General features: G+C 45.4%; 2 protein-coding genes across 3 annotated transcripts; both read right to left on the bottom strand.

Annotated features, from left to right (window-relative positions):
• Positions 1-177: 177 nt before the first annotated feature.
• On the bottom strand, positions 178-6,797 carry LSM2 (LSM2 homolog, U6 small nuclear RNA and mRNA degradation associated). Its single transcript, XM_042987588.1, has 6 exons — positions 6,771-6,797; positions 6,323-6,643; positions 5,615-5,682; positions 973-1,003; positions 796-855; positions 178-696 (listed from the first exon to the last, which is right to left on the bottom strand). Exons 1-6 carry the CDS (start codon positions 6,795-6,797, stop codon positions 571-573), a joined length of 633 nt encoding a protein of 210 aa, XP_042843522.1. The 3' UTR covers positions 178-570.
• A 1,141-nt stretch (positions 6,798-7,938) lies between these two features.
• On the bottom strand, positions 7,939-11,957 carry LOC102971974 (heat shock 70 kDa protein 1-like). 2 transcript variants are annotated; one of them, XM_042986021.1, is made up of 2 exons: positions 11,855-11,957; positions 7,939-10,182 (listed from the first exon to the last, which is right to left on the bottom strand). In XM_042986021.1, the coding sequence occupies exon 2, from the start codon at positions 10,167-10,169 to the stop codon at positions 8,244-8,246; it is 1,926 nt and encodes a 641-aa protein (XP_042841955.1). In that variant the 5' UTR covers positions 10,170-10,182; positions 11,855-11,957; the 3' UTR covers positions 7,939-8,243. The 2 variants fall into 2 exon arrangements, with proteins under 2 accessions (XP_042841955.1, XP_007098823.1); XM_007098761.3 differs by lacking the exon at positions 11,855-11,957 and adding an exon at positions 11,572-11,689.
• Between the last annotated feature and the right edge of the window lie 101 nt (positions 11,958-12,058).

Raw genomic sequence — 12,058 nt, forward strand, 5'->3', positions numbered from 1 at the left:
TGGTGTAGCCAGGTGAGGTATTACATGGTTTACACCAAGAAGAGGGGCAGACAATGCTGGGAAGTTGGGTTGGATTCTTGGCTGAGGTGATGAGAGTAGCAGGGCTTGGATGAATGCAACATCCCTTTCCCACCCTCCAGGCTCCTTCCCCAAACACACACAGAACTAGAACTCAAATGTGCATCATAAGTTTATTCCCGATGCGGGACAGATTCCTTCCATCCCCAAAACGAATCACATGGTGCCCTGGAGAAATCTAGGAGATTCTTCCACCAGAATCTAGGAGATTCTTCCCACTCCAGGGAAGGAGTGAGAAGGACAGATGCTGAGGACAAGGCTGACTTTGCAGTTCCCCAGCCTACTTATCCTCCCCTCCTCAACAGAGGAGAGCTGCTCCACACTATTTCCTCTCATCCACTCATCGCTGAAATAATAATAGGAAAAAAAAAAAAGGCTCCACTATTTAAAAAAAAAAGACAAAAAATCCTCAATATGGGGAGGGAGGGGTCCTGGCTGGGACTTGAGGTTAAAGGTCACCAATAGAAGAGGGACAGGGAAGAGAAGGAACCATCACTGTTTCTGCTGCAGGGCCTCCTTCCTTGCTGCGTCCTGTAGCAACTGTGTGTCGACCTCATCTGCCGGCAACTGCACATAGCGGACCACTGAGCCCCGGATGAAGCAGTTCTTCACTGATAACTAGACCAAGATAGACAAATGTGAAAACACCCTTAAAAATATCTGCTATCCACCCGGGAACATCCTGCTTCTGTTTCCTCTTCACCATCGCCAACTCACCATGTGAGGGTATTTCTCAGGGTCTGTGACACTGATGTCCGTTAGTTTGATGTTGAGATACTAAGAAAAGAAGATGAATAGCATCATCAGCTCTAGAGAAAACATGCAAGTACCCAGCACCGAAACTCTCCCCTCTCCTTCCCCAAGACCCGATTCTAGGCTCCTACGATATCTCACCTGATCCACAGAATGGAGGGTTCCACAGATGCTGTCGGGGGAGATGGAGGAGAGAACCAAATCAGTTTAAACCAAAATAAACAGAGATGTCTTCAGAGCATGGATAAGAACATGGTTGGGGGAAGTCAAGGACTTAAGGAAGCCAGAAAACGTAGAACCAAAAGGGGGCATTCCTAAACCCAGGAGCAAGAAGGACAATGCTTTTACTGCAATATGTTATTTTACTTATTTAGTTTTTAAATGTTTATTTATTTTTGACAGAGAGAGAGAGAGAGTGCGAGCACACGAGCGGGGGAGGGGCAGAAAGAGAGGAAGACACATAATCTGAAGCAAGCTCCAGGCTTTGAGCTGTCAGCACAGAGCCTGACTCGAGGCTTGAACTCATGAACTGTGGAATCATAACCTGAGCCAAAGTCAGACACTTAATCAACTGAGCCACCCAGGTACCCATGCAATGTGTTATTTTAGATCTCATGTCTCCTCTCCTAGAACCAACTCACTTTTTAAAATTTTTTTTTATTTTTGAGAGAGAGAGACAGAGTGTGAGCAGGGGAGGAGCAGACAGAGAGGGAGACACAGAATCCGAAAAAGGGTCTAGGCTCCAAGCTGTCAGCACAGAGCCCGACATGGAGCTTGAACTCACAAACTGCAAGATCATGACCTGAGCCAAAGTTGGCACTTAACCGACTGAGCCACCCAGGCGCCCCCAAACCAACTCACTCTTAACAGCTACCATTAAACAACTGTCATGCACTAGACCTGTATTCCACATATTTGCAGTCTTTCTAGCCACTTTGCAAGATAGCCATTACCCTCTAGGGACTCAGAGACTGTGTAACGTGCCCAAGTTTAGGACAAACAGGGACTTGAGTCCAGGTCTGATTCCCCAAACCATCAGCTTTTTTCAAACATTTCTTGCCTTGGAACCAGAGCCCCATAGGTAAAGTAGACAAAATAGCTTAACATTGTTCTTGATGCAGGCACAGGGATGTCCTGTCCCTTCCTCAATCCCTGGGCCCTCTGAAATGTGAATGAGGAATGCTATCAGAACACCAGTACTCCAAGTCATGCTACCTCTCTTTCCCAACCTCTTTAATTTCTGTCAATGGCTTCAACAGTCTTACAACCTCAAATCCTGAGTAGTACTTCACCATCCTCCATGACCCATGTCCCCATCATTTGATGACATTTTTCTAACATTTCCGTAATTCTCTTTCCAATTTGACTTCTACAAACCAAGGTCTAATTACACTTCAATCCAGGTCAGCTTCCATCCTGGCCGCCCTGCATGTCATCACAATTCTATGTTCCTTAGGACTGTGGTTCTCAAACACTGATGTGTGCTCAAAGGTTTCTTAAGTCTGTGACAAAAGAAACACAGGTTGGGGTGCCTGGGTGGCTCAGTCAGTTAAGTGTCTGACTTCAGCTCACGATCTCACTGCTTGTGAGTTCGAGCCCCGAGTCAGGCTCTGTGCTGACAGCTCAAAGCCTGGAGCTTGCTTCAGATTCTGTGTCTCCCTCTCTCTCTGCCCCTCTCCTGTTCACGCTCTGCCTTTCTCTCAAAAATAAACATTAAAAACAAAACACAAGTTAATATAGCGTGTGTTGAGTGTGTATGTAGTGTGCTAAAGATTACCAATATTCTTCCCTAAGAATAACTCTTTAATTGCCCTTATTTTCTGGTATGAACAGAAATTGTTAATAAAAATGATTATAATAAATGGTAATTTTACAAAATGTCCTTGCCAAAAATAAATTGGCAGTTCTCTGTGGACCCCAATTTTTGTTAGATTCTAAGTCTCTGAAACCCAGAGACATACTGCGTCAGTGGTGGCTTCCCCACATCCCTGGCTGCTGAAAAGCCTTTGAGAGCACCCTACTACCATCTGCAACAGCAAAGTAACTTTCAGGAATTGTGTAAGGTGGTGTCATTTCATTCAGTCCTTTAACAGTATCTGGCAGAAAAATACTATGACATCAAGCATGAGAGAAACAAGCTCTTCCCCCAACCCAATGGACTACTTTCAAATATTGTAAGTCCCTGTTGTAGGGCATGGGACATAAGCTATTATTGCCATGTAGAAGACCCAGGAAGGAGAGAAGAGGAAAACCAAAAACAAATCATCTCACAGAATTGCCTAGGGTGGTTTTGGCTTCCACACTTGTCTCTCTATATGGCCCCAATCTGTATACCATCAATACCATATGCATCACTAGTGCCATAAATGGGAATCTCTGATCTAAAAGGCAAGTCTACGGTGCCTAGCTCACTCAATCGGAAGAGCACGCAACTCTTGATCTCGACGTTATGAATTCAAGCCCCACATTGGGTGTAGAGACTACTTTAAAAAATAAAATCTTAAAAATAAATAAAATAAAAGGCAAGTCCCTCTCTTCATCATTCCTTACGACATCAACGTTTCCCCAACTAAGAAATTACCTCACAAAGAAACATGGAAGATATTGTTGGGGGTGGGGAATACACTGATTCAAAGTTTCTAAAAGAGGGACGCTTGGCTGTCTCAGTAGAGCGTGTGACTCTTGACCTTGGGGTTGTGGGGTTGAGTCCCACACTGGGTGTAGAGATCACTTAAAAATAAAATCTTAAAAAAATTTGAGGGGCACCTGGGGTGTTCAGTTGGTTGAACGTCTGACTTCGGCTCAGGTCACGATCTCGCAGTTCGTGAGCTCAAGCCCCACATCAGGCTTGCTGCTATCAGCCTGTCAGCACAGAGGCTGCTTTGGATCCTCTGTCCCTCTCTCTCTGCGCCTCCCCTGCTTGTGTTCTCCCCAAAATAAATAAGTATTAAAAAAAAAAAAGTTGGGTATTAAGGAGGGCACTTGTGATGAGCACTGGTTGTATGTTAAGTGATGAATCACTAAATTCTACACCTGAAGCGAATATTACACTGTATGTTAACTGGAATTCAAATAAAAACTTGGAAAATAAAGTTAAAAAAATAAAGTTTCTAAAGGAGAGTCAGGTAATAAGTAGATACTTTAAATGTACACTTCATTCAAAGGATTTTTTTTCCTAAAGAAAGAGATGGGAACAAAGATGCATGCATGAGGATGTCCAGGGCAACATGATTTATAAAAACAAGGGACTGGAAACAGCCTAAATGTGCAACAGCAAAGTCGGTTAAAGTAGTTCCAGCCAGCTAATAAAAATGCCATACAGACATTAAGAATGTTAAAGATCAACTTTATTGACATGAAAAATATCCACAACATACTGTCAGATGAAAAGCAAGTTTCACAACTGCATAAAGAATATGACCCCGTTTTTTTTTTCAAGTTTTTATTTAAACTCTAGTTAACATATAGTGTAATATTAGTTTCAGGTGTAGAATTTAGTGGCTCAACACTTATATACAACACACAGTGGTCATCACAAGTGCCCTCCTTAATATCCCTCACTCATCTAGTCTACTCCCTGCCCACCTCCCCTCCAGTGATCCTCAATTTATTCTCTATAGTTAAGAATCTATTTTCTGGTTTGCCTCTTTCCCACCGCCTATGTTCATTTGTTTTGTTTCTTAAATTCTACATATGAGTGAAATCATATGGTATTTGTCTTGCTCTGTTTTTAATTTAAGGGAGCGTGCACGCACGTGTGCACACACCGGACAGAACTGGACTTCAGTTCTGACTGTGTCATTCACTAACTGTGTAGACTTGAGCAAGTTTCTTAACATGTATGTCTATGCTTCAGTTTCCTCATGTGTAAGACAGCAACAATAGTATATGTCATATGGACATGTTATGAGAATAAATTCATACATACAGAATATTCAGAATAGCGCTTAGTTGATAGAAGGTTCTCAAATGTTAGCTATTTTTCTTTCTTTCGGCACACACCTATTAAGCACCTACTGTATACCAGGCCTATGCTAGATACACAATGGTGAGCTGAGGTTCTGGCCCTGTAGGAAGGACAGGACATAAACCATAAACATTTCGATGAAACCACAATTTGAGAAGCACCCACTAGGAAGAAAATTAGACTATATGACAGACTTTATATGGCTAGACGGACCAGGAAAAAAGTGTCTCCAAGGATACAGCATTTACTCCAAGTCCTGAACAGTAATTAGGAACTAATGATACAAGGGGGTAGAGGATGTAAAAGCAGCAAGACATAAGGGATTGCATTGGTCTTTGGCTTACCCTTTACATTTTCTTTAACAAAAGGAAGATTGTGCCATATATACTATTCTGCAACAGCTCTCCATATCAATGCATCATATTCCTCTGTGACAGCTGTATAGTATGGAAGTACCACAACTCAATCAACCCATTCCGGGTAGACAGCTATTTGTTTCCAATTTGGGGCTATTGAAAGTAAAACCACAAACCTCTTTGCACATACATCTTTACCTGTGGCACTGATTCGTACATTTCTGTAAGCTGGGTCAAAGGAGTCTATGATTTAGTCAGAAAAAACCAAAACTATGTTCGTTTCGCAAAGAAGGAAAAAAATGTTATTGATGCCTGCGCTGCCCTCTTTCTAGTACTTTAAACTTAGGGCACTGGTCATTTATTTCTTCTGTAGCTCTCCCACTGTGCCCAGCCCTCAAATACTTGTCAAAGAGGTTCCAGAGCCCTGCATATCTCCGCCCCCTACAGAATGGGTACCTACCTCAGGTCGTTCTTGAGTTCCACGACCACATCCTTGCCCACGAGGGACTTGAAAAAGGAATAGAAGAGCTATTGGGCGAGAGGGGGAAAACCATCATATGGGAAGGCACACAGTAGGGAAGAGTGCTCCTTTGCCAGTATCCCCAAATACTGGTATTGGGATCCCCACCACATCTCTGGCAAGTTCTCAAAACTTCACGGGAAAGAATACTCTGATAGGGACGACCGCCTGAAGCGCAAAAGATTCTGCACCCTTCACTGAGCCCCTGGCTGAAAGCCCCAGAGAGACACTCTGCCCTGCACTCCTCGGGCTCTCCGGGTGCGTCTCTCAATCGCCCACCTCTCCTGGGGCCCTGCCCACTCGCCCCAGTGAACAGAATTGTACAAAGTATCCCATTCGCACCCTCCCAAAGCCTCCTGAGGTCTCGCTTTTTCCCTCCCCTTGTTTCCAACTCTCTCCCGCGTTTGTTTTGTTTCCCTCATAAGTTTAAAAAAAAAAAAAAAAGAAAGAAAAGAAGGAAAATCCCCATTTGCTCCCAGGTGTCTTCCCCCGCACCCCAGAATTTGAGGCGTGAGAACTAAGGATGGGGGCAAGACCCCTGGGCCCAACTCCGACCCGGCCGGTCAAAGCCTAGACGCCACCCCGACTACTATCCGCCGGCACGCCCGCGCTCCGCCCGGGCGCCCCTTGTGACGTCACGGTACCTACCATGGTGCTCAAGCCGCTGCCGGCCGGGCCGGGAAAGCGAGAGCCGGGAACCGCGGGACTGGGGCCGGACCGCAACCGAGACGCTAGCCCGCGCGTGGGAATGGGCGGGGTCGCGCAGGCGCCACGAGAAGCTCGGAGGAAGCTCCGAGCAAGCACTACGGCACGCGGCAGGGTCGCACCGCCGGGAGCGCTAGCAGGGGAGAGCCGAGGGGGCGCTTGAGCCGGGAAAGGGGCGGGTCTTCCTGCCTTTCCACTTCCTCCCGAGTGGCGGGCTTCCAAACACGCAGGCGCGGGCCCCAGCTGTTTGAAGAGGTACACCGCCTCTTAGAGGTTTTTTTCACTGACAGTGCCATCCACAGCACGATTGCTCACACCTTACATTCTGCTGACAACTGTGGAGGAATTTGCGAAAACTCCTGATTTGTACACTTTTCTATATCAGTCACACTTGGATAAAAACTTTAGAAAATAACATGGTGCAGAATCCCCGAAATCAGGAGCCTGAGCACTCCTCTTGATTCTATCAAAGGCTCCCAGTAACATATTTCTCCCAAGGACCCAATCTCAGTCCATATTTCTCAGACCCTTTTGCCTGTAAAGGACTGAGTAAAACCAAACAGAAACTTGCTCAGGGATAGAAATTCCCATTGTAACATTTCACTTAAAACACAAAGGGACACAAGGGCTGTTACACATACTTCTATGCTCCTGTCCCCAAGGGTTTTATAAATATGGGATATGACACAATAGGTGAAAATATTTTTCAATAAGACTACAAATCCTCCATTTCTCATCTTGCACAAAAGTACCCATTTGTCAGCACTTCGTTGTAGAAATGTTTTCTGCATGTAAAAGATGTAATAATCGACTCTGAATACACAGATGTTGGATCTTCTGACCCCACTATAAGTATCATAAGGACATCAAGCAGAAGTTTGTCCCCCCCCCCCCCCCAGCTGAACCCTAAGCACCTAAACCACTCTATCACTGAGTACAAGCATAGCAACTGCTCTACCTGGAGCTAAAGGAGGCTGATGATCAAAAGTTATTTTCCTGCTTCAGGGACGCCTGGGTGTCTCAGTTGGTTAAGCATCTGACTTTTGATTTCAGCTCAAGACATGATCTCACAGTTCCTGGGTTCGCACCCTGCATAAGGCTCTGCGCTAATGGCACAGTGTGGAGCCTACTTGGGATTCTCTCTCTTCTCTCTCTCTCTCTGCCTCTCCCTGTGGTCGCTCACTCTCAGAGTGAATAAATAAATAAACTTTACAAAAAGCCATTTTCCCACTTAAAACAATTATCTCATGAAAATTCAAATACTTTCCACTTATCAGTTTAGTGATTCACAATGAGCTCACAATCAGACCACACACACTCTCTCTTCATTGATTCTTCTTTTCCTATTTTCAAGGTACAGTAACAGTCTAAAGATACCAGAAGAGGGACACCTATCTAGCTCATCAGGAAGAACATGTGACTCTTCATCTTAGGGTCATGAGTTCAAGCTTCATGTTGGAGGTAAAGATGACCTAAATGCACTTAAATATATTTTAAAAAATAAAAACAAACTTTAAAAAGGTAAAAAAAAAAAAAAAAATAAAGATACCAGAAAAAAATTTTGTTTTAGGAACAAATTTACTGAATGACAAATAACCATCCACACAGGAAGAAGAAAGTTGGGAAGGTTGGAAATAAATAACAGACATCAAATTCATCAAATGGCTCAAAGAGGGGCCTAGTTTTCCTAAGAGTCAGAAACAGGGATTGTGAAAAGGTGGTATACAAGACTCTTTTGTCAGAATCTGAAAGGGATGGTAACAGGTTCAGGTCCAGTCAATTCAAGAATCATAACAATGTTTGAAAATGAGGGGAACAAAATTCACCTTAGAGGCACCCTAGAGCCCTCCAGCTCCAGATAAGATTAATCTACTTCTTCGATGGTGGGGCCTGTGGCAGCCCTTCCAGGAGTATACCCTGTCCCACAGGTAGGCCCAGCGCATCCTCCCTGGTAGAGTTTGGTGATGACTGGGTTACACACCTGCTCCAATTCCTTTCTCTTGTGATCAAACTCTTCTTTCTCAGCCAGTTGATTGGCCTCCAGCCACGAAAGGACCTCATTGCATTTATCCAGTATTTTCTTTTTATCAGACTCACTAATCTTGCCCTTCAAGCCCTCATCACTCACAGCACTCTTCATGTTAAAAGCATAAGATTCTAAGGCATTTTTTGCAGCGATTTTCTCTCTTTGGACCTCATCCTCAGCTTTGTACTTCTCAGCATCCAGGACCATGCGTTCAATCTCCTCCTTGCTCAGCCGGCCCTTGTCGTTGGTGATGGTGATCTTGTTGGCCTTGCCTGTGCTCTTGTCCATGGCTGTTACATTGAGAATACCGTTGGCATCGATGTCAAAGGTCACTTCAATCTGAGGCACTCCCCTGGGTGCAGGAGGGATTCCAGTCAGGTCAAAGCGCCCCAGCAGGTTGTTGTCTCGGGTCATGGCCCTCTCGCCCTCAAACACCTGGATCAATACCCCTGGCTGGTTATCTGAATAGGTGGTGAAGATCTGCGTCTGCTTGGTGGGGATGGTAGAGTTGCGCTTGATCAGGACAGTCATCACACCCCCGGCTGTTTCCAACCCTAGGGACAAGGGAGCCACATCCAGCAAAAGCAGGTCCTGTACCTTTTCAGATTTGTCCCCCATCAAAATGGCTGCCTGTACAGCAGCCCCATAGGCCACTGCCTCATCTGGATTGATGCTCTTATTGAGATCATGACCATTAAAGTAGTCCTGTAGCAGCCTCTGAACCTTAGGGATGCGGGTGGAGCCCCCTACTAAAACAATGTCATGGATCTTAGCCTTATCCATCTTGGCATCCCGAAGAGCCTTCTCCACAGGTTCCAACGTGCCTCTAAACAGGTCTGCACACAACTCTTCAAATCGGGCTCTGGTGATGGACGTGTAGAAGTCGACGCCTTCATAAAGTGAATCAATTTCCAAGTTGGCCTGGGTGCTGGACGACAGGGTCCTCTTGGCCCGCTCGCAGGCGGTGCGCAGCCGCCTCACGGCTCGCTTGTTCTGGATGATGTCCTTCTTGTACTTCCTCTTGAATTCCTCCACAAAGTGGCTCACAAGCCTGTTGTCAAAGTCCTCTCCACCAAGGTGGGTGTCCCCAGCTGTGGCCTTTACTTCAAAGATTCCATCATCTATGGTCAGGATGGACACATCAAATGTTCCTCCACCCAGGTCAAAGATCAAGACATGTCGCTCTCCCTGACCTGCTTTATCTAAGCCATATGCAATGGCAGCAGCTGTGGGTTCATTGATAATTCTTAGCACATTCAGACCCGCAATCACACCTGCATCCTTGGTGGCTTGACGCTGAGAATCATTGAAATAAGCTGGCACAGTTATCACAGCATTGGTGACAGGGTGGCCCAAAAAGGCCTCAGCAGTCTCCTTCATCTTTGTCAGTACCATAGAAGAGATTTCCTCAGGATAGAAAGCTTTTTTCTCCCCTTTGTAGGACACTGTTACCTTGGGCTTGCCTCCTTCATTGATTACTTGAAAAGGCCAGTGTTTCATATCTGCCTGCACTACAGGATCATTAAATTTCCTGCCAATCAGACGTTTGGCATCAAAGACAGTGTTCTGGGGATTCATGGCTACCTGGTTCTTGGCCGCATCCCCAATGAGCCGTTCCGTATCGGTGAAGGCCACATAGCTGGGGGTGGTGCGGTTGCCCTGGTCATTGGCAATGATCTCTACCTTACCGTGCTGGAACACCCCCACGCATGAGTAGGTGGTGCCCAGGTCGATGCCAATGGCCATTCCCTTAGCAGCAGCCATGGTCTTCCGAGGCCTGAGAAAAAAAAATGAGATAAAGTTTTGGCAGAGTGCTTTTTTTTTTTTTTTTTTACTTTATTACTTTTTTAATTTAGAGAGACAGAGATGGAGAACACGAACGAGCAAGGGAGAGGGGCAGAGGAACAGAGAGAGAATCTTAAACAGGATTCACGTTCAGCATGGAACTCAACACAGGATTGATCCCACAATCCTGAGATCATGACTTGAGCTGAAAAAAGAGTTGGATGCTCAACAGAGTGAGCCATCCAGGCGCCCTTATTACTTTCCATTGTACTAAAATACACATAATGTGAAATTTACCATCTTAACCATTTTTTAAGTGTACTGTTTAGCAGTAAGTTCATTCACATTGCTGGCCAAACAACCTCCAAAAATCTTTTTATCTTTCAAAACTGAAATTCTATATTCACTAAACAAACCTCCATTCCCCTTCTCTCTCCAGCCCCTGACAACAACTATTCTATTTTCTGTCTCTATGAATTTGATTACTCTAGTTCTTCATAATAATACAATTATACAGTAATTTCTTTTTGTAACTGTTTTTTTTTTTCACTTAGCAAGATATCCTCAAAAGTTCATGTATGTGTTACAGCATGTGTCAGAGTTTACTTAACCCTGAATAATATTAATTATATATATATAGGGGCATTATATATGGGGCACATTTTGTACATTCATTCCTTCCTTGGACACTTGGGCTGCTTCTACCTTATGGCTATTGTGAATAGTGCTGTCATAAACTCCATGAACAAGTTTCTTGCTAGTGTACAGGTATTCCAGTCTCTTCTCTCACGGAGAGTGCTTTTTGGACTAAAGTATTCTTAGCGAATTGGAAGTAAGTGGGAGGACAGTTGGCATATATTGTTTAATTTTCACAGAGTGTAACTTCATTGTCCTGTTTCTTTATCTGTGATATTTTATTCTGAGATTGTAACTGTCTCCTGCTGAACTAAGATTATCTTATGTTCTGGTCCCTTTACCAGACATTAATCTCTATCTTTCGGTTTAGCTACCTTCCACAACTCCTTTACCTTCCATTAGGCATTAGTTGGCATACTATTGGGCTAGTCTGAAAATGGCTACTAGGAACCTAATCTACCCCTCACAAACTTTCTCAGACGAGATAGAGCGTGACAAGCAATCTCTCCAATCTTCTCTGGAATAAAACTATCTGAAGACACTAACAGATCAGCTCCTCCACTTCTTTCCAGCAGCTCTGACAAATCCCACCCACCTTGGCTCCTTGCCAAAGGATTCCCCCTTCCCTGATTAGTCAATGCACCCCATAGATTGAAACTACAGAACTTTCCAGCACTTTCTCAAACATGGATCTACTAGTCTTGCCTATTGTCATTCCATTTCAATCAGAGCCCTCCTGGCTCACCTATTGTCCCGCCGCCTTCGATCCAGTTTAATAATGTTCCAACTGCGGAGCCCCTGTGCGTGGGGGCTCCTTTAACATCCAAACGGCGCAGCCGGTGTTCCCCCACCCCCCACCCGCCCCGCCCTACAACTTTGAGCGGACTCCGGACCTACCATCCCCTACCATCCCGATTCCTAAATAGCTCATGAGGTCAGAGGCAGCACCCCCCATTGTAACGCGTCTGGGGAGCCAGCGTCAACATTCCCGCCCCCGCCCTGCCTCCGGCCCTGCCAGCCCCTCCCACCTCCTCGCGCCGACCCCCGCCCTCCTCGAAGCTTTGCAAGCCCAGCAAGCCCCAGAAGAGTCTGGAGAGTTCTGGGAGGGGCGGCACCCAGAACGCTGATTGGTCCCAGAAAGCCTGGAGGCAGGACGCGATGCGAAACCGCTGGAATATTCCCGGCCTGGCAGCCCCGCAGAGCTCCGTGATTGGCTGAGGACAGAAAAGGTG

Source organism: Panthera tigris, chromosome B2, assembly GCF_018350195.1.
Source record: "Panthera tigris isolate Pti1 chromosome B2, P.tigris_Pti1_mat1.1, whole genome shotgun sequence".
Taxonomy (NCBI): domain Eukaryota; kingdom Metazoa; phylum Chordata; class Mammalia; order Carnivora; family Felidae; genus Panthera; species Panthera tigris.

What these genes read in the sequence shown, in the direction of transcription:
- LSM2 (XM_042987588.1), bottom strand. Translation starts at nt 6,797, where the DNA reads ATGTTATTTTCTAAAGTTTTTATCCAA. An exon ending in GCAGCGGCTTGAGCACCATG is followed by an intron (nt 5,683 to 6,322) that starts GTAGGTACCGTG and finishes CTCGCCCAATAG; the next exon opens with CTCTTCTATTCCTTTTTCAA. An exon ending in CTGAGAAATACCCTCACATG is followed by an intron (nt 697 to 795) that starts GTGAGTTGGCGA and finishes ATCTTGGTCTAG; the next exon opens with TTATCAGTGAAGAACTGCTT.
- LOC102971974 (XM_042986021.1), bottom strand. Translation starts at nt 10,169, where the DNA reads ATGGCTGCTGCTAAGGGAATGGCCATTGGCATCGACCTGGGCACCACC.